General features: G+C 38.3%; 1 protein-coding gene across 5 annotated transcripts in view; it reads left to right on the forward strand.

The window, feature by feature from the left end:
- HERC3 (HECT and RLD domain containing E3 ubiquitin protein ligase 3) overlaps positions 1-24,363 on the forward strand; it is a 133,565-nt gene that overhangs the window by 72,537 nt on the left and 36,665 nt on the right. For 2 of the 5 annotated variants that reach the window (XM_043438246.1, XM_043438247.1), the window contains exons 13-24: positions 2,074-2,185; positions 2,592-2,781; positions 4,574-4,737; positions 4,870-4,983; positions 11,868-12,041; positions 14,903-14,926; positions 15,011-15,100; positions 16,275-16,445; positions 18,236-18,379; positions 19,621-19,787; positions 22,344-22,410; positions 23,756-23,838. In XM_043438246.1, the coding sequence (XP_043294181.1) occupies positions 2,074-2,185; positions 2,592-2,781; positions 4,574-4,737; positions 4,870-4,983; positions 11,868-12,041; positions 14,903-14,926; positions 15,011-15,100; positions 16,275-16,445; positions 18,236-18,379; positions 19,621-19,787; positions 22,344-22,410; positions 23,756-23,838 (1,500 nt within the window). Of the gene's footprint in view, positions 1-2,073; positions 2,186-2,591; positions 2,782-3,242; positions 3,600-4,573; positions 4,738-4,869; positions 4,984-11,867; positions 12,042-13,572; positions 13,662-14,902; positions 14,927-15,010; positions 15,101-16,274; positions 16,446-18,235; positions 18,380-19,620; positions 19,788-22,343; positions 22,411-23,755; positions 23,839-24,363 lie in introns of those variants that run through there. The other 3 variants (XM_043438248.1, XR_006263711.1, XR_006263712.1) reach the window with 3 other exon arrangements.

Consider the following 24,363-nt stretch of genomic DNA (forward strand, 5'->3'; position numbering starts at 1 on the left):
ATCCCAAGTCCTGACCTTCTCACCATCCTTTTTCTGTCCATGGCAAGGCTAATGAAATCCCACGAAGACTTAGACTTCAGTTCTGTGTGTCAGTTGCACCCCCCCCCCCCAATTCTGTCCCTAACTGGGTTGTACTAGGTTGCTTCAGGAACTCTGTTCAGTTACAGTTAAAGATTGCAAAGTCATTTGTATCATTAGGGCAACTGAAATGAGCTCATCCAACTAATTTCAGAATCAATACTTAGCCTTTTCCTCCAGGGAAAAAATTTTGTGTTGATGTTGGTCTTTTAGAACAGTGATTCTCAACCAGGCTGATTTGTTTCCCAGGGGACATTCAGCATTGTCTCTTGACATGTTTTGGTTGTTACTGTGGTGGAGAGTATACTACTGGAATCTGGTGGGCAAAGGCCAGCGGTGCTGCTAAGCATCTCACAATCCCACCTACCCAACAAAGAATTATCTTACAACCCCAAAAGTCAGCAGTCCCAAGGTTGAGAGACCTTATTCTAGAAGGACAATTTTTATGAAAGTTGGGAATGGCTCTTGTTAGATTTGTTAGATTATCCAGCCTTAATTTGTTAGTTTCTCAGTGGTATCATGTCTGACTCTTTGTGACTATATGGACTATAGCCTGCCAGGCTCCTCTGTCCATGAGATTTCCCAGGCAAGAATACTGGAGTGGGTTGCCATTTCCTTCTCCAGGGGATCTTTCCCACCCAGGGATTGAACCCACATCTCCTGTGTCTCCTGAATTGGTGGGCAGATTGTTTACCACTGAGCCACCTGGGAATTCCCAAAGACCAGTTTAACAAAGCATGAATACATGTAGATAAAGTCTTTTGATTTTTCTTAGCAGCATAGCAAAAGGTACTTCTAAGCATATGGAAGACTGCATATGGGATAGCAGAAACAATTTCTATGTTTTGGGCAAATTTATTTTTAGAACAACAGTGCAAAAGATTCAACAAACAGAGAAAGCCCAAGTAACTCCTCTTGATTGACCATTTAGGTTCAAATGCATATAATTATATAATTAAATTTTTTTCACATTAGGAACTCTGCTTCCGTTTTTATAAATTGTAATATTGCCATCAGATGATATTAAAGCTATCTGAATATGTTTGTTACACATAAGCAGAAGTCTGTTTTGCAAATAGTTCTTTTGTAATTAGTAGATGTGGTATGTTTAAGAGTGGAAATTTAAGAGACATTCTTTAAGTCTCTAAAAGGCTGAGAGTTTGTTTAAAACAGAAAAATGGTTAGTTGTTAGGAAGTTAAAGACAGTTGTTGTTCAGTCATGTTTGACTTTTTGCGACCCCATGGCCTGCAGCATGCCAGGCTGCCCTGTCCTTCACCATCTCCCAGAACTTGCTCACACTCATGTCCATTGAATTGGTGATGCCATCCAACCATCTTGTCCTCTGTCGTCCGCTTCTCCTCCCTCCTCAATCTTTCCCAGTATCAGGGTCTTTCCCGATGAGTTGGGTATTCTCATCAGGTGGCCAAAATATTGGAGCTTCAGCATCAGTCCAAGGAATATTCAGGATAAAATTAGTCCTGGAGTGAAAGTAATTGTATCCCTTATGTTAACTGAGTAATACACTAACTTTGCATTTATTATAGATCTGATATTTAAAAAAAAAAAAAAAACTTGCTTTAAACTTGGTATTTGTTGATGACTGGGCCACATTGCACAAGGGATGTTTTTTGTGCCTAGGCACAGCATCTGCCTTTGGTTCAATGTACCACAATGACAGAAAGAGGCAAAAATACAAGAGTTAATCAGAAAAATAACATTCTGCCTATAAATTTCAAGAGAGTCTCACAGTTAGATGATGATCCTAATACTTTAATGACTTAAATTGTAAGATCTTCTTGAAAAAGGGATTCAGAGAGATTTATTCTGTTGGGTTTCCCCATAGTTAATGTTTTCATGCATCTTGTCTGCCAGGTGAAATTTAAATTGGATCAGTATGTGCAAACTATATGTTGACCTCTTTATAATTCATCCCTATTAGAGTCTTTGCTTTGTTTTTGTTTTATTACATGTTTTTTTTTTTTCTTTTTGTTTAGAATTGATGAGCATTTTAAAACAAGTCCCAAAATCCCTGGAATTGATCTGAACTCAACTAGAGTGTTATTTGAGAAGTTGATGAACTCTCAGCACTCCATGATTCTAGAACAGGTATTTTTTTACTTCTATAAAGTACATGCTTAAAATTCATTTTTGCATTGAAATAAGTCAACTTTCAAGAGGAAAAAAAAAGAGTAAGATGAAAAGGCAAAAGTCTTGTATAAATGCTAACTCTGTAAAATACTCACGTTAGGAATTTGTCCTAACTTTAACTTTTCTATTTAGCTTAAATTTTTCTAAGGAAATCTCCACCCCCCAGAGTATAAGATTGGCAAGGGCAGGGACCTTTGGCTTTTCTTTTCACTGATGTATCCTGATTGCCCAGACTGGTACCTGGCTTATAGATGGCCCTGAGTGCATACTGAATGAATAAAAGTTGAGAGTCTCTCAGATAATTTATGAGTTTAGAGATCAGGTAACTAGATTGAATTTCTCATTACTTTTTTCTCTCATACAGATCTTAAATAGCTTTGAAAGTTGCCTGATTCCTCAGTTATCGAGTTCACCACCAGATGTTGAAGCGATGAGAATCTACTTAATACTCCCAGAGTTTCCCCTGCTCCAGGATTCCAAGTATTACATAACGTTGACTATCCCCCTGGCTATGGCCATTTTGCGGCTGGATACAAACCCCAGCAAAGTCTTAGGTGAATTTGCTGCACAGTACCGGAAGCTTCTACTTTATATTTTATTGGTGTGACCATTGGCTCCTGTTGGATTGAGATCCAAGATTTGTTATCATTTAATATGCTTAACACTTAAACTTTTCTCTCTTTGCTGTTAATTTCTAATTTCAAGCCATATTTTCAGTTTAAACAAATTGAACCCTTATTTAGGTTATTTGAAACAGTTTACGCCAGACTTATCTTGATTTTTAAATATTCACAAAGTTAGATTATTTGACTTTATTTTTTTTCCTCCTATGCTTGCTAGTGGTTAATAGTGTCTCACGTGTTAGTGTCCATCTGTTGTTCTTTCTTTTATAATTAATTTAGGGGGTGGGAGTGAAATGAACATTGTGGTGTGATACACAGGTCTCCAGAAAAGGAGAGGAAGAAAATGACCTAGTGGAGACTTACCAAATGTTTGTTTTGTTTTTCTTTTTTAGGACAGTTGAGTCCACACTGATTTTTGCAGGCTACGGACACTTTGCTGAGATAAGAACCTTCCGTTCCTCAGTGAATTGGAGAGTGTCTCTCATGGGAGTAGCGCCTGAGATGTTTTTATTAATCAAATGCAGAAAATCTGTCACCTGGCTTTTTCTTTTCATTTATTTTTTTTTCCTGGTAATTTTTTTTAGGTGTTCACTGCAGCTAAGTCACTTCCGTGTTCCATATGCACTAGGCTGTTACTTGAGTGTGGTCTCCCCACGAGCAGAGACCTGTATTGCTCAGGATGGAATACTGTCTTTTCCGTATTGCTCCCATCTTTGTAGAAGATATAAACACAGAAAAATCATGAATATGTTAGTCCTTTTTTTTTTTTTTAAGCTCACAAACTCTTTGGGGTATATTTTCTCAGGTATTCTAGTAGACTGTGAGATAGAGATGGCAATCTCTGAAGGAATATTACCTGACTTTTAAGTTTTTTTTAAAATTATTTTTTAATTTTTATTGTTTTAATTTTCCCAGAGAGAATAGCACAAAAAGAACAGAATAGTTCAGTTTTACACTTAATTTGTTTTTAAATTCTAATCATAGAAATTGAAAAGAATACTTCAAAGAAGAGAGAACACTGCAAGTAACCACATCACACAAATTCACGATGATCAATATTTTGCCCTTTTAGTTTTCTCCCTTCTCCCTACCACTACCTTGTAATCTTTTCTGGAATACACTTGAAAAATCTTGGACATTATATTACTTCCATCTTATAAGTATGTCAGTGTGACTGAGTTTGTTTCTGACAAAGTAAAAACCAGTGGTATAGTCTTCTTGTCTGGTCATGAGAAAGTATTGTTTGTTAAGAAACAGAAATACGTAGTTTTTCAACTAATGATGCCTCTTGAAAGGAAGGACGGGTTGCCATATTGTTGCTGCATCTGGGGTGTGTGGTCCTCTGCCATCCCTGGTACAGCACTTAGGTGGTGGCTGAGAAGGGGGCTGAAAGGACTAGGATATGTGGATGCTCCTGCCCAAAGTATATGCCTGAGCATCTTGACCACATGTGTCCTTGAGACTGAAATTTTAGATTAGCCTTCTGATTGAGTCTTTGAGGGAAACAATCACATGAAACTTTATAAAACAACTCCAGGGTTCTCCTGCAGCCACCACTCTCTCCAGAAATGCCTTAATGGATTCTTTCTAAAGTCAGTTTTGGGAAACTGTTTTAGACTAATGCTTATCTTCTAGCTGGAGCAGTTTTTAGTTAGTAGACAGAAGACATAAATACTTGATCAAGATCACATGTTGAAATATATCTTTTTTTTCTTTTCTAAAGATAACTGGTGGTCTCAGGTATGCCCAAAATACTTCACGAAACTGGTAAACCTCTATAAAGGTGCAGTCGTTTATCTGCTGAGAGGAAGAAAGACATTCTTAATCCCTGTACTGTTTAACAATTATATTACAGCAGCTCTCAAGCTCTTGGAGAAGTTATACAAGGTAAGCATAGAGAAGACCCAGAGGGGAGAGGGGTGGAGAGATAGTAGGATAAAGTGATCTACCCGCATGTTCAGTGGGAAGCCATTTTCCAGGCATCTGGGTCGTAGCTGTCCTTGTTTTGTTCTTCATCAGGTGAATCTTAAAGTGAAACATGTGGAATATGATACATTTTACATTCCTGAGATTTCCAGTCTAGTGGACATTCAGGAAGACTACCTCATGTGGTTCTTGCATCAAGCAGGCATGGTAAGAATTCATGTGAAGCGTATCTTAAAGCTTTGATCTTTCTCAGAGCACAAGGACAAAAAAAAAAATCTGAGCTCTATAATTTGTCCTTGACTTTGATGTTAATGTCACACCTGTGCTTTATTGACTGGCTTTTGCATTCTTAAAACACTGAAGTACTTTGAGTAATCATAAGTACTCATAAGCAGTTACAAATGGGTAGTCACCCAAATGACATAATTTTAATTAGTTGCCAACATTAAAAAAAAATCAAGGTATCTAAAGTAGTTAAACTTATAGAAACATAAAGTAGAAAAGTGGTTGCTAGGGTCTAGTGAGAAATTGGAGAGTCTTTTTTTAATGGGTTTAGACTTTTTTTAAAAAAATGAAGTATAGTTGATTTACAATATTGTGTTAGTTTCAGGTACACTGCAAAGTGATTCATCTTTCTTATCTATAACTTTATGTTCCTTTTCAGATTCTTTTCCCTTATAGAGTATTACAAAATATCGAGTATAGTTCCCTGTGCTATTACAGTAGGTCCTTGTTGTCTGTTTTGTATATAGGGGTGTGTACATGTTAATCTCAAACTCCTAATTTATCCTTCCTCCACCATGCCCCTTTGGTAACCCTGAATTTGTTTTCTAAGTCTGTGAGTGTGTGTTATAAATATGTTCATTTGTATCAATATTTAGATTCCACATGTAAGTGAAATCACATGATATTTGTCTTTTTCTGTGTGGCTTACTTAGTATAATAATCTCTAGGACTTTCAGTTTTGCAGGATGAAAAAATTCTGGAGATTCATTGCACAGTAATGGAAATGTATTTGAGACTAATGAATCTAAGACGGTAAAGATGGTAAACTTCGTGTCTTTTACCACAATTTAAAAAGTCAAGGAACATAAAATGAATTTCTGGCCTTTCTTGAGACGGGGAAGACCTGGCGGCATGACCTGTCTCCCAGATGGTGCCAGCTGGCTGCAGATCAGCAGGGGCTCTTTAGATGTGGCTTATACATGCCAGAGTCTCCACTGCAGTTTGATTTTGACATTGAGGGAAGGATCATTTGCTATTATCTTCATCTAACGGCTAGTCAGCTTGAGTCATTTATGTTAGCTGCCTGAACCCTACAGGATGCCTCATTTGGGATTATGTGTGTGAAAATGTCACATATCCCTGACCTAGTTCTCACTTATATTACAACTGTGGGTTTGCCTGCCACCCTTGAGCTGGCTCTACAGTTTGTAGACTGGCTTGGGATATATGCAAGGCTTTTTAGGATCACCCATCTGTGGATTATGTGTAAATTTGAGTGATGTCAGAAAACAGAGTGATAATATGGTTATTTAGTGAAGCCATGCAGAGCAGACACGTTTGAGATGAGTCCTTGCCAATTTAACAGTTTCATCACTGATATTTAGGCAGTGTTTGCCTATACCCTGCAGGGAGTTTGGAGGTCAGTTGTTGTTGTTTAGTCACTAAGTTGTGTCCAACTCTTTTTTTGACACCGTGGACTGTAGCCCACTAGGCTCCTCTGTCCATGGGATTTCCCAGGCAAAAATACTGGAGTGGGTTGCGTTTCCTTCTCAGGGGGATCTTCCCTAACCCAGGGATTGAATCCGAGTCTCCTACATTGGCCGGTGGATTCTTACCACTGAACTACCAGGGAAGTCCTTTGGAGGTCAGTAGTGGTTTCCAAAAGCAAGTCATTTAAAATAGGTTTCTTTAAGGAAGATTTTTTTCTTGTCAAATACCAGATGGTCAATACTGGAGACTATTGAGTTTTTTAATAAGGGCTTTGATTACCCTCAAAAAACCAAAATACTTTTCAAAAAAGTGGATAAATCTTCTAAATGGGTTTACATAGGAAATTTAACATGGAAGCTAGCAATGAACTCTATTTTCATCTGCTCATTTAGAAGTTGTGAGAAGACAAACTTCTCTGTTTTATGAATTCATGAATAAATATTCATTGACTCATAAAATGTTAAGAGCTGAAGTAAGTCTTATGAATTATTTAGCCGGCTGCTTTGTTTCTCGGTGAGAAATTGGAGTCTCAGAGAAGCTAAACAGTTTTTCCACCAACTCAGCTTAAAAGCCAGTTGTTCTGACTTCTAATCTACTCTTTCTGTGACTTGCTACTGAATTCTAATGGACTCTAATTTACTTTGACCCTAAAAAAGAAGTTGTTGGTGTTAAAAATATAGATTATCATGACTGTGGTCTCTGAATGGAGTACTTAGTGAGCAACTTTTATAACTTTTTTTTATTGTTCCTTTCTCTTAATATTTGATAAACAAATATAAGCCTTAAATACCAGCTGCTCATCTCCTCTTCAATAACTAAGGTTATTACAGAAAAATACAAAATTGGGTAAAATAACTTGAACTTTTGTGATTTCTGTGGAATTTTTTCTGTTATATAATACTATTAGAAATTAAAGTTTAAATTTCTTGATATATTGGATTTTAACCTAAAATGCTAAAGCTTTTTCATGTATTTATGTTTTTTAAATTTTTTTGAAGTACAATTGACATGTCACCTTATATTATTTCAAGTGTATACCATAATGACTTGATATTTATACACACTGAAATTATCACTAAGTCTAATTACTGTCTGTTACCACACATAGTTGCAAATTTTTTTCTTAGATAACTTTTAAGAATTACTCTCTTAGCAACTTTAGCAACTAAAATATGCAGTATTGTTTTACTATCTGTATTCACCATGCTGTGCATTATATTACTGTGACTTATTTGTTTTATGACTGAACGTCTGTACCTTTGACCCTCTTCACCCATTTTGCCCACCCTCCATCCCTTCTTCCCTCTGGCAGTCACCTAACCTGTCTCTTATCTATGAGTTTGTTGTGGTTTTGCTTGCTTAGCTTCCAGGCAAATCTTGGAATATATTCACTTCCAAATGTAAGTGAAATTGTATAGCGCTTGTCTTCGTCTGACTCACTTCAGGGTCCATCCAAGTTGTTGGAAATGGCAAGGTTCCATTCTTTTTGTCTGGGTGTTACTGTTAGTGCACTCAGTAAAGCCAGTTTCTGACACCAGGTTGTGGGAAGGAAAATACAGCATTTATTGCAGACTGCCAAGCAAGAAGCCCAGGGCAGCTAGTGTTCAAAACACCTGAACTCCCCAGCGGGCTTCATGAAAGCATTGTAGTGGCCACAGGAGGGAAGGGGCTTGCAGGCTGTGTGGTCAGTCCATGCACACATCTGGCTGATGGTGAGGTAAGAGGGCAGTGTCATTGTCAGTCCTCGGACTCCAGTACGTCTGGGGGCCGTGTGCGCATGGTCGTCAGGGAGTAATTTCTTGCATTTGTGTGTCTTGGATTTTAGTGTCTGCTGCACAGCTCAGGAAATGTGCTCCAGGTACCGTTATCTGGGTACTTCAGAAAGGAGCTAAAACAGAGGATGCTAGGAGGGGTCTGTTCTAGAAAGGCCCCATATCGTCATGCTTGGTTACATGAGTAATACTCCACTGTGTATGTCTCATCTTCCTTCTCCACCCATATATCTGTGGACACTTAGGTTGTTTGCGTATCTTGGCTAATGTAAATAAGGCTGCTCCATGGGGGTACCTATACCTTTTTGAATTAGTGTTTTTTGTATTCTTTGGATAAATATCCAGAAGTAGAACAGCTGGATCATATGGTAATTCTATTTTTAATTTTTTGAGGAACCTTCATACAATTTCCAATAGTGGCTGTACCAGTTTAAATTCCTGCCAGCAATGCATAAGGAGTCTCATTTCTCTGTGAAAGTGAAAGTGAAGTCGCTCAGTCGTGTCTGACTCTTTGCGACCCCATGGACTGTAGCCCACCAGGTTCCTCCTTCCATGGGGTTTTCCAGGCAAGAATACTGGAGTGGGTTGCCATTTCCTTCTCCAGGAGATCTTCCTGACCCAGGGATTGAACTCGGGTCTTCCGCATTGTAGGCAGATGCTTTACCGTCTGAGCCACCAGGGAAGCTTTCATTTCTCTATATCCTTGCCCAAAATAGTATTTTTTGTTAATAGTAACTTGGACAGATGTGAGGTGATATCTCAGTATGGTTTTGATCTGCAATTTTCCTGATGATTAATGAGGTTGAGCATCTTTGCATGTGCCTGTTGGCCATCTCTGTGTTGATTCTGGAAAAATGTTAAGGTTCTCTGCCCATTGTTTAATTTTTTTTTTTTATTGAGTTGTATGAATTCTTTGTATATTTCGTTAACACCTTATCAGACATATTGTTTGCCAATACCTCTCTCATTTTGTAGGCTGCCTTTCCATATTGTTGATGGTTTCCTTTGATGTACAGAAGCTTTTTCGTTTGATCTGATTCCCTGATTTGTTTTTGCTTTCTTTGTCTTTGATTTTTGAAGTCAGATCCAAAACGTCACTGCCAAGACTGATGTAAAGTTGCTTACTACCTATGTTTTCATCTGAGTTTATGATTTCAGATATTACATTCTAGACTTTGATCCATTTTCAGCTAATTTTTATGTATAGTAAGTAAGTAAGATAGTGATCATTTTGTTCATTTGTACGTGCCTATCCAGTTTTCTCTACACCATTTATTGAAGAGATTGTCCTTTTCCCATTGTGTGATCTTGCCTCCTTTTGATTGACCATATATTCATAGGCTTATTTATGAGCTTAAACACTTTTAAATGATAGTAATGAAAAATAAGTGGATTTCCCCCAGCGTTATTTAGGTATAATTAACAAACAAAATTGTAAATATTCGAAGTGTGCAATGTGATGATTTGATGCACATATACATTGTGAAGTGATTACAAAGATCAAGTTAATTATCACATCCATTACCTCACAGATCAACTTGTTCCCTGTGTGTCTTAAGAATGCTTACGATGTATTCTCATCAGGTTTCCAGTATATAATACTGTGTAACTGTAGTCACCATGCCGTACTTTAGTTCCTTAGAACTTACTGGCAACTGAAATGATTGTAGCCTCTGACCTACATTTCCCCACCTCTCTCCCCCCGTCCTCTAGCAACCATCGTTCTTCTTCTCTTTCTATGAGATTGGGTGTTTTTTTTTTTTAGATACCACATATAAATGATACCATACAGTATTTATCTTTCTCTGGCTTATTTTAGTTAGCAGAATGTCCTTTAGTTTCACCCATATTTTTGTAAATGGCAGGGTTGCCTTCTTTTTTTTATGACTGAATAGTGTTTCACCGTGTGTGTGTGCATGTTTGTGTGTCTGTGTGTGCATCTCACACTACAGGAGTTTTTACGTGTTAAGTTTTTTAGCTTGGGGTGGTAGCCAAGCAGTAGAGTTTACAGTTCCGAGCACGTGCTTTACCGTGGTCAAAGGCACCGCCTTCAGTCTCAGCTCAGGCCTGCTACCTGTGTGGCCTTACACAAGTCCCTTAATTTCTGTAAGCCTAGCATCCTCATTTAGAAATGTGAATTCTAATGGTATTATGAGAATTAAATGGGAAAAAACATGGAAAGGCCTTACTTTGCCAACTACCTAGTGCCTGGCGTGTCACAAGTCCTGAAGTGAAGTGTCAGTCGCTCAGTCGTGTCAGCTCTGTGCAGCCCCACAGACTGCAGCCCGCCAGGCTCTTCTGTCCATGGCGATTCTCCAGGCAAGAATACTGGAGTGGGTGGCCATGCCCTCCTCCAGGGGATCTTCCCAACCCAGGGATCGAACCTAGGTCTCCTGAATTGCAGGCAGATTCTTTACCAGCTGAGCTACCAGGGAAGCCTGGTCATAAGCCCTAGTAGCTATTTTTCAGTTAGCAGTCTTGGGCACCTGATGTGCATCACTTGCCTGCTAGTCACTGGGAATGGCGACATCTACGGGGTATGGTGGCTGCCTCTGTGACAGGCTTAGTGTAGTGAAAAAGGAATTACAAAGGGACACAACATGTGTGTGCAAAGAACTGTGGTGTACAAAAGAAACATTCTAAAGTGACTGACTTGTTTATTTTAAAGAAGAGATGGTAGTGGCTTATTTATTTCAATTAATAAACTGCCATCATCTACATTTGGAAACCAAATAAACAGAGCACAGAATGAGTGATGCTGTGGACTCCCATTGGGCAGCACAAGCAAGAAAGTCAGTGATAGAAAGAAAATGCTTCAAAAATTAAGACTGGAGTCTACGTGACATTGGCTGTATGTGTTGTCTGGGGCCGTGTTTCGGTTCTGGGGACCAGAATTGTGCACAGCTGTTTTTGCCTCCACGTCAGTGGTACTGGGAGCCAGGAGTGCCCACTGAGGGTGCAGGACCAGCTGGTGGCAGGCAGGCCCTAAGGCAGAGGCTCCCGTGTTCCCTCCCTGGCACTGCAGGTGTTCATGCAGTGACGCTTGTCCCCAGTCACAGCCACATTTAGGAAATACTGGCTGGGATTATAAAAAGATACTCCCAGTTCCCCAACTCTCCAGTTCTGTATCGTGAATTTATTCATTGCTTCTATTTCATATACTTGAGAAAAATGATTTAAGGTGACAGTGCCACCCATTTCAAGCAGGAACACTTGAAATGTGATCCACCAGTAATACTTTGCTAGGTTTAGGTTTGGGAGACTCACTTTTGGGGAATGAATAGCCTGGGCGAAGTAGCCTCTCAGGAGAGCGTCACATATCTTACCAGTTCATATACAGCTTTCCAGGTTAGGGAGAGCAGTCAGGAAGCAGAATCATAATATTACTGCTTCAGTATTTAGTTCATGTAATCTGGAAATGCTAGTGCTAATACCATTTCTAAAGTATTCAGCATCTACAAAATAAAACTCAGTGAAATCAAACTGTTAAGTACAAAATCTCAGACTTGTAAAAAAATAAAATTTGTAGACACATAAGTAGACTTTCTTATAGGCCTGCTGCTGCTTTTGACTGAACACCCTTCCCTTGTTCACCTTCCACAGAGCCAGCACCTCAGTCCTCCCCTGCGGTGGGGGTCTTCTGGACCACCACCTCTCTTGCCTTGGCTCTGGTTCCCAACAGTAATTTCTTTCCAGCCATCGTACCCTGCTGAAAGCATGATAACCCTGCCCTCCAGAAGGGAGATCAGCCTAACCTCCAAAACTGGGCCTTTTCAGGGTTTGTGGTGGGGGTTGCAGGGAGAGGATGGTCGGAGAGAATTGGAGAACGAGAGTGGAAGAGAGCTAAGAAATACAGACAGAGCTGCTCATTGATGTCTGAAATAACTACATTGTACCAACAAAAATACTAGTATTTACTAGCTACAGTTGTCCCTCCACATCCATGGAGGATTGGTTCTAGGAGTCCCCACCCCCATATCAAAATTCTCCATGCTCAAGTCCCTCATTTAAAATGATATATTAGTTGCCTATAACCTAAGCATATCCTCCCAAGTACTTTAAATCATCTCTCGATTACTTATAATACCTGGTACAGTGTGAATGCTATGTAAATAGTTGCCAGTGTGCGACAAATTCAAGTTGTGCTTGCTGGAACCTTCTGGAATTGTCATTTTTCTCCAAGCATTTTCCATCTGAGCTAGGTATAATCTGCAGACTTGGAACATGTGGATAAGAGGGCCCACTGTATACTGGGAGGCTATAAAGCCAACAACCGTTTTTATGGTCACTGTTAAATCTATTTGAAGTGTTCAAAACCTTATTTTGCTTTATAGAACAACACACATGATAAAGATCTTTCTTTTGTCTTGAGAACAGACAAATAATGCCTAGAATAAAATCTCTTCTGAGAAGGAGGTTAGAAAATTTTAAATATTGTACACACTTCCCCAGGATATTATACCTTCCACAGGATATTTGTACCTGCCTATTTGTAGGATTTTGTACCTACCCAGGATATTTCTACAAAGGTACATTCTAACTTTGTAGAATGCTGTTTTATGGTGTGTGTGTTTTAGTTGTTTCAATTCCAAAAGTCAGAGTAATTAGAGAAGCTGGCATGAGAATGAATCAAGTCAGCCTGGGTTCTGTATGTAAGACTCTACACCTTGTCTCCCTGGACTGGACTCTTTTCTCTAATTAGTGTTTCTCAGTCTAGAGAAGGAACCTGTTCTAAAGGATAAACAGGGTGATTTTTTTTAGAATTTCTTTTCAGTGCTTTCATTGAAATATACGTGAATATAAAAGGAAGTATATATACACTTATTCTTCATATAGCATTTAAATATTAGAAAACCAAAGCAGATTTACAAATTAAATATTAACAAAACTCTAAATAAAACACAAATTAGCCTCATGGATTTAATGTGATGAGCAAGAATGCCTTTCTGAAGCGAGACCCCTCTTGTGTTGTGATGAGGACTGCAGGCTGCCAGGCCTGGGGACTTGAGTTTTGTGGCTTGTCCTGTGCACCCGGGGATGACTCAGCTGTCTTTTGTCCATTCAGCTGCTATCAAACCTTCATTCATGCAGCGAGTCAGGACTTGCTGTGGCCTTTTCTTGGGCACAAATGCATCACTTACAAAGGAAAATTGCTTTTTTCCCTTTCCTTGGACAATTCAGTATGCCGTGGCACCAGTGCAATCGTTAAAATAAATGCAAATTGTATAGTAACACATCATTATAAGGAGTTCATTCAGAATGTGTTTTTATTTTGTTTAGGATATCATTTTTTCTTTTTTTTTTTTAGAAAAAACACAAAATTTTAAAAATGCATAGAACACTCTCAGATTTCTGGGACTAAATCCATGGTTTTCTGTTTGTGAAATACTGCTCCAGGTCAGCGTGATCCATACTGTTGATTTTTTGTTTGATTGCTTCTGTTGGGTTATGTAGCAAACAGTATTCATTAGCTTAATCTTTTAGGAGAGATTTCCTTTTTCTCCTGATAAATGAAACTAACGTACCTCTTAGATATATTTGTAACCTACCTATTAGATATGTTTGTGGTTGTTTTTATTTGAAGGCGTACTTCGGGGATATTGTGGGTTTGGTTCCAGACCACCACAAAAAAGCAAATATTGCAATAAAACAAGTCACACAACTTTTTTTTTTGTTCACCAGTGCATATAAAAGTTATGTTTATACTGTTCCTATTAAATGTACAATAGTATTATTATGTTTAGAAAAGCAATGTACAAACCTTAACTTAAAAATACAGTATTGCTAAACAAGAATGCTAGCCATCATCTGGGCCTTCAGCAAGTTGTAATCTTTTTGCAATAGTAGTGTCAAAAGTCACTGATCAGGTCACCATAACAAATGATATAAGAAAATATGAAATATTGCAAGAATTACCAAAATGTGACACAGAGACATAAGGGGAGAAAATGCTGCTGGGAAAACGTGCTGATAGCGGTATAAGACTCAGCATTGCCACAGAACTTCAGTTTATTTAGGAAAAAAAGAGTATCTGTGGAATGCAGTAAAGTGAAGAGCAATAAAATGCAGTATGCTTATCTGTTATTCCCTTCTTTAAAAGTTTATTCAGATTTCATTTATATACTGATGGAATATCTTGTGTATGCCAAGCCAGGGATAACTTTCTAAATACCTAGTTATGGACAACTTTCTAAATATTTGATTTCTTCCAAGAGTAACTGTGTGTACCTGTGTGTGTGTGTAAGAGATAGACTTAATACGCTGACAAATGCATTATGCATTATCCACTTTACCTAACAAGATTAACCTCTGAAGTCATGGTTGTAAAGCCCCTGTTCTGGTATTAGATTTCTTATAAACGAAAATTCTATTAATGCTGTAAATTATGGAGTTAGTGAAATGGTGTTTGTAAAAGTCCTTTAAATTTTTTTAAAGTTGTTTTTAGTGTTTTTCTGTCTGTATTTATTGAAACAACTGGTCTATTCCATCATAACTCCAGTCAGCTGTTTAAATGGTGTTAGTTCCATGGCCAAATAGTCAGATAGGTTATCTATTTTGTTATTTGTTTTGTTATTTGTAGGGGATAAAAAGTTCAAGTTTTGTAATCCAACTAAGAGACTTTATTTTTCTTTACACAGAAGGCTCGACCATCTATAATGCAGGTAAATGATACTTTAAAATTTATTAATGTATTTCTGCAGCAGTATTCTCTGTGGAATGTATGCCAATAATGTATTTCATTCTAGGATGCTGTAACGCTTTGTTCCTACCCTTTTATCTTTGATGCCCAAGCCAAGACCAAAATGTTGCAAACTGATGCTGAACTGCAGATGCAGGTAACATATTTTAAAAACTATTTTTTCCTATTGTGGGTTTCTTTCATCTTATACATGCAGTTGTAATTTTTTCCTAATAGGAGAAAGTTCATTTGGGTAAAGTTGTAGTATAACTTTTAGAACCTATAGAAAAATTTTCAGCAATTCTCTATTGAATAAAGCAAATACAAGTGAAGGGACATTTACATAAACTGAGGGTTGACTGGTGTCTTCATAAAGTGTCGTATAGTAAATATTTGCCTTTGTGGGCCATACGGTCTCAAGTATAAAACTCTGTTGTAGCGCAAAATTTGAATTTTACATAATTTTCACATGTGTGAAATATTCTTTTTTAAATTTTTGTTTAACCATTTAAAAATGTTAAAACTATTAGTAGCTCAAGAGCTGTATAAAAACAGGCAGCAGGCTGGATTCAGTCAATGGGCCATTGTTTGCTGATCCTTGATACATTATTAAATGGAGCTTGGCAGTTCTTTATTGAGCCAAAACTTAAATTATAGAGATTTGTTTAATTTAAACACATGTTTTTATTGTAAAATATAATTGGTTTTGGCAAGCCTGCAAAGATGTTTGTGAACTAGCAATCCAAACCTATCAATTCCTACTGCTGGTGGATATGTAACTTCATTCATCTCTCTCCCCATCTCCCCATCTTTCTGACTCTGTCTCTAGCTCTTATTTATATCTATCTCTATATATCTGTTTTCACAGTGATATGTCCGTCATATTGACAATTTAAAACTTTTCCAGAGAAAATGGACATTTTTCAAAGAACTAAAGCTGTTTAGCAAGTGGTTATTGGGTTTCTTTTCCTGCTACTTCAAAAGTCACCATTTCTACCCACTCTCTATCATCACTTTGTTCTACTAAAATATTATTTCAGTCTTAATCCGCTTAGTCCAAATCATTTTCCTGGAATGAGTTATGGATCATATGGTTCATAAAGTGTTTCAGTTAATCTCTTTGGGTTCATATTAGAAAGATTTGTGTGTTTTATAAACATGACTGAGAAAATCTATTGGAAGAGTTAGGAGGAAAATAAAGAACAAGGTGGAGATGCAGCATGTCTGCCCTGCCCTGTACCCACCCCTGGTCCAAAGGCGCGGCTGACAGCCGCCTCCACTCACAGATGCGCCCTTGGGTGATAACTCTGTTCTTGGGTGTGCTGTTGCAGGTGGCGGTCAACGGGGCCAATCTGCAGAACGTCTTCATGCTGCTCACCTTGGAGCCTCTGCTGGCCAGAAGCCCCTTCCTGGTCCTTCACGTTCGCAGGAGCAACCTTGTTGGAGATGCCCTAAGAGAGCTGAGCATTCATTCTGATATTGATTTGAAAAAGCCTCTCAAAGTGAGCCCTTCAGTATATTTATCTAAGTAACCTTCCTGGGTTTCTTTAAACAGCATCAGATGAAGCAGCAAAGATCTTATTAAAATCATGGAGTACAGCATTCATTATTTCTTTCATTCATTTTACAAGAATTTACTCACCTCCTTCTGTCCAGTCACCAAACAGACCATCTCAACATGACATCAGATAAAATGCCAGTGGATTATTTGAGGGACTGTAGGGCCTTCTTTGTCTGCTCTTTTCCGGGTACCTGTTCCCACTCTACCAAAACCACGCAAACAGTAGCACTGCTAAAGCTTCAGTTAGGTAAAACTACCAAGCCAGCATCTAGGAAGTCTTTGGATGTCAAAAATTTAAGAAAAAGAAGGTAAAAAAGAAAGCAGAAAAGTAGTGAAATTTTCTGGGCAGCTGGTCGTCTGTTCTGATAGGCCCTTTTTAGTACTCTGAAATGACTAAGAAATTGTCTTTCCTCATACACTCTGCATGTTTGTGTTACCACTTAATGTATTCTTGGGGCTTAGCACAATGCTTGGAACACAGCAGCTGGTCAGTAAATATTTAGTGAATTACTGAAGTTTTAGATCATTTACCTTTCCCTTCAGAAGACTTTCCTGTTTCCAATCCTGTTGTAAACTCCATTTCTGAAATGTAATAGACAAGAAACTGACGGTATCCATGAGACTGTCATCCTTTTCAGAATTTCAGTGGGTAGCATCAGTCCCATCAGTCTGCCTGGGAGTTCTCCCTAGTACTTCTGGGATAGATTTTTGATATTGCAAACAGAATGTACTCTCTTTGCCGCCTGTTTTCAATCACTAATTCAGATGAGACTCTTTTTGCTTGGTAGCATGTCTGAGTTAAGCCTTCTACTGGCATCCATATAATCGGAGTCCTTTATGCTCCTCCTGCTCTAGGCAACCTTGAGCACAGTATTCAGGATAATTTTTCTCTTTCTTTTTTTTTTTTTAAGCTGCACTGTGTGGCATGTGAGATCTTAGTTCCCTGATCAGGGATCATACCTGTGCCTCCTGCAGTGGAAGTGCAGAGTCTTAACCACTGGACTGCCAGGGAATTTCCCAGGATAAGTTTTTTTAAGTGCTTTTTATTTTTAGCTCTGTGCCTGAGCGCTTCCAGTAAAGTGGGGATGATAATAGTAATTTCTGTGTGTAAGACTATTCTGAGGATTAGGTTAATAGAATTTAAGTGGCTGGCATGTAGAAAACTCTTAATAAATCTCGTCCTTTGGTTTGCTGTAGCTGTTACTGTGGTTGGGTCCAGCGTGCTCCATATAGATCTGTAATGGGTCTCTTTATAGCCCCTCACAGATGTGTCTGCTTGAACTACTCTCTTCCCTTTCATATTCATCAGTTAGTTTAAGACCCCCTACTGAGAGAGATTTCTGTCTTTACTGAGGTTAGTCATTGCTTTTCTCTGTGTGCCAGGACATTTACCTCTGAGTGTATCTGACTCTTTGAAAATGTATTCTTGAATTGGTTTTTTTTTAATGTTTGCCTCTCTGCCCCAAATTGATGGTAAACTTTCTGTGGACATCTGGTAAGCTTCTGACTTTGTCTGTATCCCTTGAAGTGCCCAGTAAAATTTTGTGTGATTGTAAGTGTCTTGTTAATCAACAGATACACTTTGCAGTTTCATTGCAGCAGTGTATTCTTGTATTCTGTAACATCTTCCTTTCTTTGTCCTGACTTTGGAAAGAATTTGCAAAAAACCCTAAAAACCATAAAATGACAATGATTTACATGAAGTACTAATTCTGCTTTCATTATTTTAAGGTCATTTTTGATGGTGAAGAAGCAGTGGATGCAGGTGGTGTCACAAAAGAGTTCTTTCTTTTACTGTTAAAAGAATTGTTGAATCCCATCTATGGAATGTTTACCTACTACCAGGATTCAAATCTCTTGTGGTTTTCAGATACGGTGAGTTAGTAATGTCATTATTCAACAGATAGATTGAACTGAACCTCCTTTTTGTTGTCAGACCAGTCCCTAGCCTTCTGACGTTTGCAAAGGGGAGCTATAACAAAGATAATCATTTAATGTATATGAAGAGTGGATGCAGTCTTGCATGTTTCACCTGTTGCCAAGACCTCATAGTTGAGTTTTGTTGCCCATCAGTCTCATTTCCATTTCTAGTAGATAAGCTCCAAGCTTTGTAAATCCTCGAAGTGTAAAAAGAGTGTGATAAAGAAACTGGTTTTATGACATATAAAAAGTAATTGTCAAATATACCTTATTTTAATAACAATGATAGAATGTGTATGGATACTTATACAGATATACACATACACTTTATTTTTGAAAATGCATCAGGAGAGCTAAGTTTTAAAAGGCATTCTCATTTCAATCAGACTATCGTTTATTTCTTTTCCTACCAGACTTCTCTCCCTATATCTGCATTGTCTTGAAAAGTAGCCATTAGCCTCTTGTGGCTATTTAAATTTCAGTGTTATTTAGTTAAAATGAAATAATGCTTGCGCTTCCGTGGTGCCTCAGATGGTAAAGAATCCACCTGCAATGCAGGAGACCTGGGTTTGATTCCTGGGTTGGGAAGATCCCCAGGAGAAGGGAATGGCAACCCACTCCAGTATTCTTGCCTGGAGCATTTCACATTCCCTCAGTTGTACTAACGACCATTCAGGTGCTCAGTAGACGCACATAGAGGCTGACATCTGAGACAGAGCAGAATAAAATGTTTCCATCACTGCAGGAAGTTCTGTTGGACAGCAGAGCTCTAAATAAAGATAAGCTCTTCTCTGTATCATAGGTGAGCTGTCAGTGCTTAACTTTGTCTACATTGCATCTTTGGGGGACAGTTGAACTTTTTTTTTTAATACTTTCCACCTCCGATAAAAATCACTATTATAAAACAGATCATTACTCTGTATTTGTGCTTGTGTTTATGTTAAACAATGGACATATATTAATTTTGTAACAGTATTCTAGTAATTTCTAGGGACTTTTTTTTTTTTAACCTCTTTTATGTCATTCACAAACATACATAGTTGAACTTTTGTTAGGGGTATTTCTCTGTTTCAGAAGGTAACAATATTATAGATCTTTATTCTTTCATTCTGAAAATATTTTAAGGTAAATCACAGGTGGTTTTGAGGGTGCGAGCACTGCTTTTCTTTGTAACACATTTGCGCCTGTGTTGAAAGTGTTTCGTAGAGCACAACTGGTTTCACTTGATTGGTATAACTTGCGGACTTGCCATCTACAACTCCACTGTGGTGGACCTGCATTTCCCACTGGCTCTCTATAAGAAGCTACTGAACGTGAAGCCTGGCCTGGAAGACTTGAAAGAGTTGTCACCCACAGAAGGAAGGTACGGAGCTGAAAGATGGGAGCCTGGCGTGGAAAACTGAGATTAAAGGTTGAAAACACCACTTGTATAAGTTAGAGGTTGTCATTCGATTGTGCTGTGTATGCTTTGCCTTAAGACGGAAGTCCACAGCTCCTGGCTTGAAACAACGCCTGGGTCACTCTAGGGACAGAAGGAGAAGAAGGAAAAGGGAAGTCATAGCTGCCCAGGAATCCAAACAATCTCTGCTTTTCTTATCCTGAACAAAATATAAGGACGTTGAGATTTGTCATGGTCCATAAATAGCAAGGGAGAAAGTATTGAAAAGGGAGCCTGTATTTTTTTTTTAAAAAGTACAGATTTCCCCATCGTTTTGTATTTCTCTTTTCTGTGTCTCCTTGACTTTCACACCATGACCACACCTGCTGTACTTCTGGTCACCAAATGTGTGTGGGGTTCTCTCCCACATGTCCAAGTAATTCTGCACGGTGCCAGCTGGGTGTCCTACAACTTAGCTCAGTTCTGACACCATCTACTTGGAGACAGAGTTGGATCCCACAGGTTAAGGGTTTCTAGTGCCCTCATCCCAGAGGAATTTATAAGGATTTGGGGAGCTCTGTGCTAAGGAACTGGGGGCAGAGACCAGTATATGTATTTTTTCTGTGATCTCATGGAGCCTTTTTTAGAAAGTAGTTTAATTGGGATATAATTTGCTTTCTGCACAATTCACCCAGTTAGAGTATATAATTCAGTGACTCTTAGTGCATCCACAGAGTTGTGCAGCCTTTACTCCATCAATTTTAGGATGTTTTCATCACCTGAAAAAGAAACTTGGTATTCTTTAGTCGACATTCCCAACTTCTTCATCCCCCAAGCCCTGCTGCTGCTAAGTCGCTTCAGTCGTGTCCGACTCTGTGCAACCCCATAGACGGCAGCCCACCAGGCTCCCCTGTCCCTGGGATCCTTCCAGGCAAGAGTACTGGAGTGGGTTGCCATTGCCTTCTCCACTCCCAAGCCCTAGGCAACCATTAATCTACTTTCTGTCTCTGTAGACATGCCTCTTCTGGATATTTCACATAAATGGAATCATACAATATGTGGTTTTTGGTGTCTGGCTTCTTTCACACAGCATGTTTTCAAGGTTCATCTGAGTTGTAACTTGTATCAATGTTTCATTTCTTTTTATTGTCAAATTATATTTTGTTTTATGGATATACCACATTTTGTCTATCCATTCATCAGCTGATGGACATTTGGCTTGTTTCTACAATTTGACTGTTACCAATAGTGCTGTTATGGATGTTTTTACATACTTTTTGTGTAGACATAAGTTTTCATTTCTCTTGGGTATGTACCTAGGAGTAGAATTGCTAGGTCAAATGGTAACTCTATGTTTAGCCTTTTGAGGAACTTCCATACTATTTTCCAGAACAGTAGAGACATGTTTTTAGTCATTTTCTTTCTGTCTCTTAAAAACTCCTTTTATTATGAGTTTCTGTGTATTGATTTTAGGTAGCATAAAGTAAAATTTAATATATAAAAAGACACCATATCCTTGGCTTTGTGTAAACAGTACAGTTCTTTTGACTTCAGCAGGAGATAACATCCCTTTTTTTTTTTTAAATAAGGAAGGAATACTGATTTTAAGATTGAGATTGAGAAAGGGTAGTCTCTAAGGTGCTCTCTGGAAATGAGATGGTCACACCACCAATGTAGGACACCAATACAGAGAAATCACAAGGGACTTGGGGCTGGGGAGCCGAGGCACAGAGAGCGGTAAGAAAATTTAGAAGGAATATTAAAAAAATGGCAGAGGAGACCAGGCAGGGTTACTTTTTGATAACTGAGAGTGACAGAAATGTGTGTTTTCTTTGCCAACCTGGCTGAGAATGATATATTTCAAGTAATGATCTTGGCTGGTTAAATGAAAAAAGATTTAAATTCTGCATGAAAAATTTTCTTTCTGGGCAACTCGTTATGGAACTGCCAGACTCTGAGCTCACTGAAGTGTGAATGAAGTCTAGTTATAAGAATGTATTCTCATGACAGCTGCGATACGACCCTTGTTGGCATAAACAGATTTCAGTATTCTTTAATGTGGCAGGTAATAGAGTTCTTTGCACACAGAGCCCCTTGCATTAACAAGTAAGACTAGATTCCTAAGTGGACACTGATTTTGAAGCTTGTGTTTTATGATGGGAGGATTATCCTTCTAATGCATACAGATAAAGCCAATCTGTAGGAGGACCACTGCCGTATCATCTCCTCACTTATCTACTTCCAGAGTATACTAGGGTTAACGTAAGTACGTCAGATACAAAGCTATCTGATTTTCTTTATAAATTTCAGTAAGATTTGTCACTAGGAACAGAGAAAAATTAATGAGCATCTTACAAGTCAGCTCTTGTAAGACGTTTTTTCAAAATATGTTTACCGTGACTTTCAGTCTAGATTTATGTTCATTCAAGAACCTTCTTTTGTAGCATTTCTTTGCAAATAATCTGGACTTGTGACTGGGATAGAAGCACTATTGCCATGTGTGATTTACCTCTTTTCTTTTCTCTGTCACACTGTGGTTAGGAGTCTTCAAGAACTGTTAGATTACCCTGGGGAAGATATTGAGGAGACTTTCTGTCTCAACTTCACGGTAAGGATTTTCTTTACTTACGAATGTAGCTGTCTCTTTTATCATGCTTACAAGTCATAATTAGCTTAATTTTTCTCCAAATCAAAGAATAAATTGAGAGACTTCTCTGAACCAAACTGTTTTAGTCATAGTATCTTTTTATCATCAATGTATAGTTGTTGCAGAATATTAGTTACAAGTGTACAGTACAGTGATTCACAATTTTTAAAGGTTAAACTCCATTTATCATTATTATAAAATATTTGCTATATTGCCTGTGTTGTACAATATATCTTTATAGCTTATTTTATACCCAATAGTTTGTGTCTTAATCCCCTACCCCTATATTGTCCTGCCCCTCTTCCCTTCCCCAGTGGAAACCACTAGTTTATTCTCTAAATCTGTAAGTCTGCTTCTTTTTTGTTATATTCACTAGTTTGGTGTATCTTTTAGATTTTGCCTATAAGTGACATCATACAATACTTGTCTTTCTTGGTCTGACTTATTTCACTTAGCATAATACCCTTCATCCATGTTGCTGCAAATGGCACCGTTTCCTTCTTTTTTATGACTGAGTAGTATTCCATTGTGTACATAAGCCATTCATCTTTATCAATTCATGTGTTGACGGACACTTATTTTGTGTGCCTACCTTGGCTATTGTAAATAGTGTTGCTTTGAACATTGGGGTGTGCATGTATCTTTTTGAATTAGTATTTTTGTTCCTTGTAGATATATACTCAGAAATGGAATTGGTGGATCATATGAGTGTCAAAATGTCCTGAATATTACTGGAGTTCAGTAGATGTGTTGAATAAATGAATGAATGAATGATTAGTCTATACACTTAAGAAAATTACTGAAGCATTATTCCTCTTTACTCCTGTGTTGCTGTTTGTTGCTGTTGTTTAGTCGCTAAGTCGTGTCCAACTCTTTGCGACCCCATGGACTGTAGCGCTCCAGGCTCCTCTGTCCATGGGATTTCCCAGGCAAGAGTGCTGGAGTGGGTTGCCATTTCCTTCTCCAGGAGATCTTCCTGACCCAAGGATTGAACCCATGTCTCCTGCATTGGCAAGTGGATTCTTAACCACTAAGCCACCAGGGAAGCCCCTTTTCTCCTATACATATAATTTATTTTCTACAGTTCATATTTTTTCTTTGATTGCATTTGTTGGCAACTCCATATCTTGAAACTGTCCTATAAAGTGCCGATGTTCTCTGATTCTTTCTCCTCCCAAGAATCTGCTGTGGTAATGTAAGTAGTAATTAAGCTACATTCATTCCTAAGGCTTCTCAGTCATTTGGGGTCTAGAAAGATACGTAGTCAACAAAATTAAAACGTGTCTTTATTCCCCCTTAAATATAGATTTGTCGAGAAAGCTATGGTGTGATTGAACAGAAGCAGCTGATACCAGGAGGAGAGACAGTGACTGTGTGCAAGGAGAACAGGTTAGTCTTGACCCTTGACTGTGCACATGTAACTTCATTTCTCTACACTTTTAAGGCCAAGACTAAAGTTAACTTTTCATCCCTTCTTCAGAGGGAATAAGAGTGCTAGGGCAAGTTTACAGATTTAATAGTGGAGGAAGCAGTGGACTTGGGTTTAGAAGGTAACTGTTTGTTCTGCATCTCTGTCTTACTGTCTTTGACCCTGGCCAAACCACATAAACTACCTGATCTCAGTTTCCTATCCTGTCAATACAGGGTTAAAATAACCGTTCTGCCTCCCTGATGGGAGACTAAATGAGGTAATTATAGGAGAATATTTTGACATTTTGGAATGAATGAGCTCCCAGCATTTATAGAAGGTTTCCAGTATCCATCAGAGTGACTGGCACAAAAACGCTCCAAAAAAATGTGTTGAATAACCGAATGTTATAAAAATGCTTACTTTTATTGGTGGTGGTTTTCATTGATGAAGAGTTTGTAATATAGATTTTAAATTAAATTCTTTGTGCCTCATGAAAATTAATA

The sequence above is a fragment of the Cervus canadensis genome, chromosome 19 (genome assembly GCF_019320065.1).
Source record: "Cervus canadensis isolate Bull #8, Minnesota chromosome 19, ASM1932006v1, whole genome shotgun sequence".
NCBI classification, from domain to species: domain Eukaryota; kingdom Metazoa; phylum Chordata; class Mammalia; order Artiodactyla; family Cervidae; genus Cervus; species Cervus canadensis.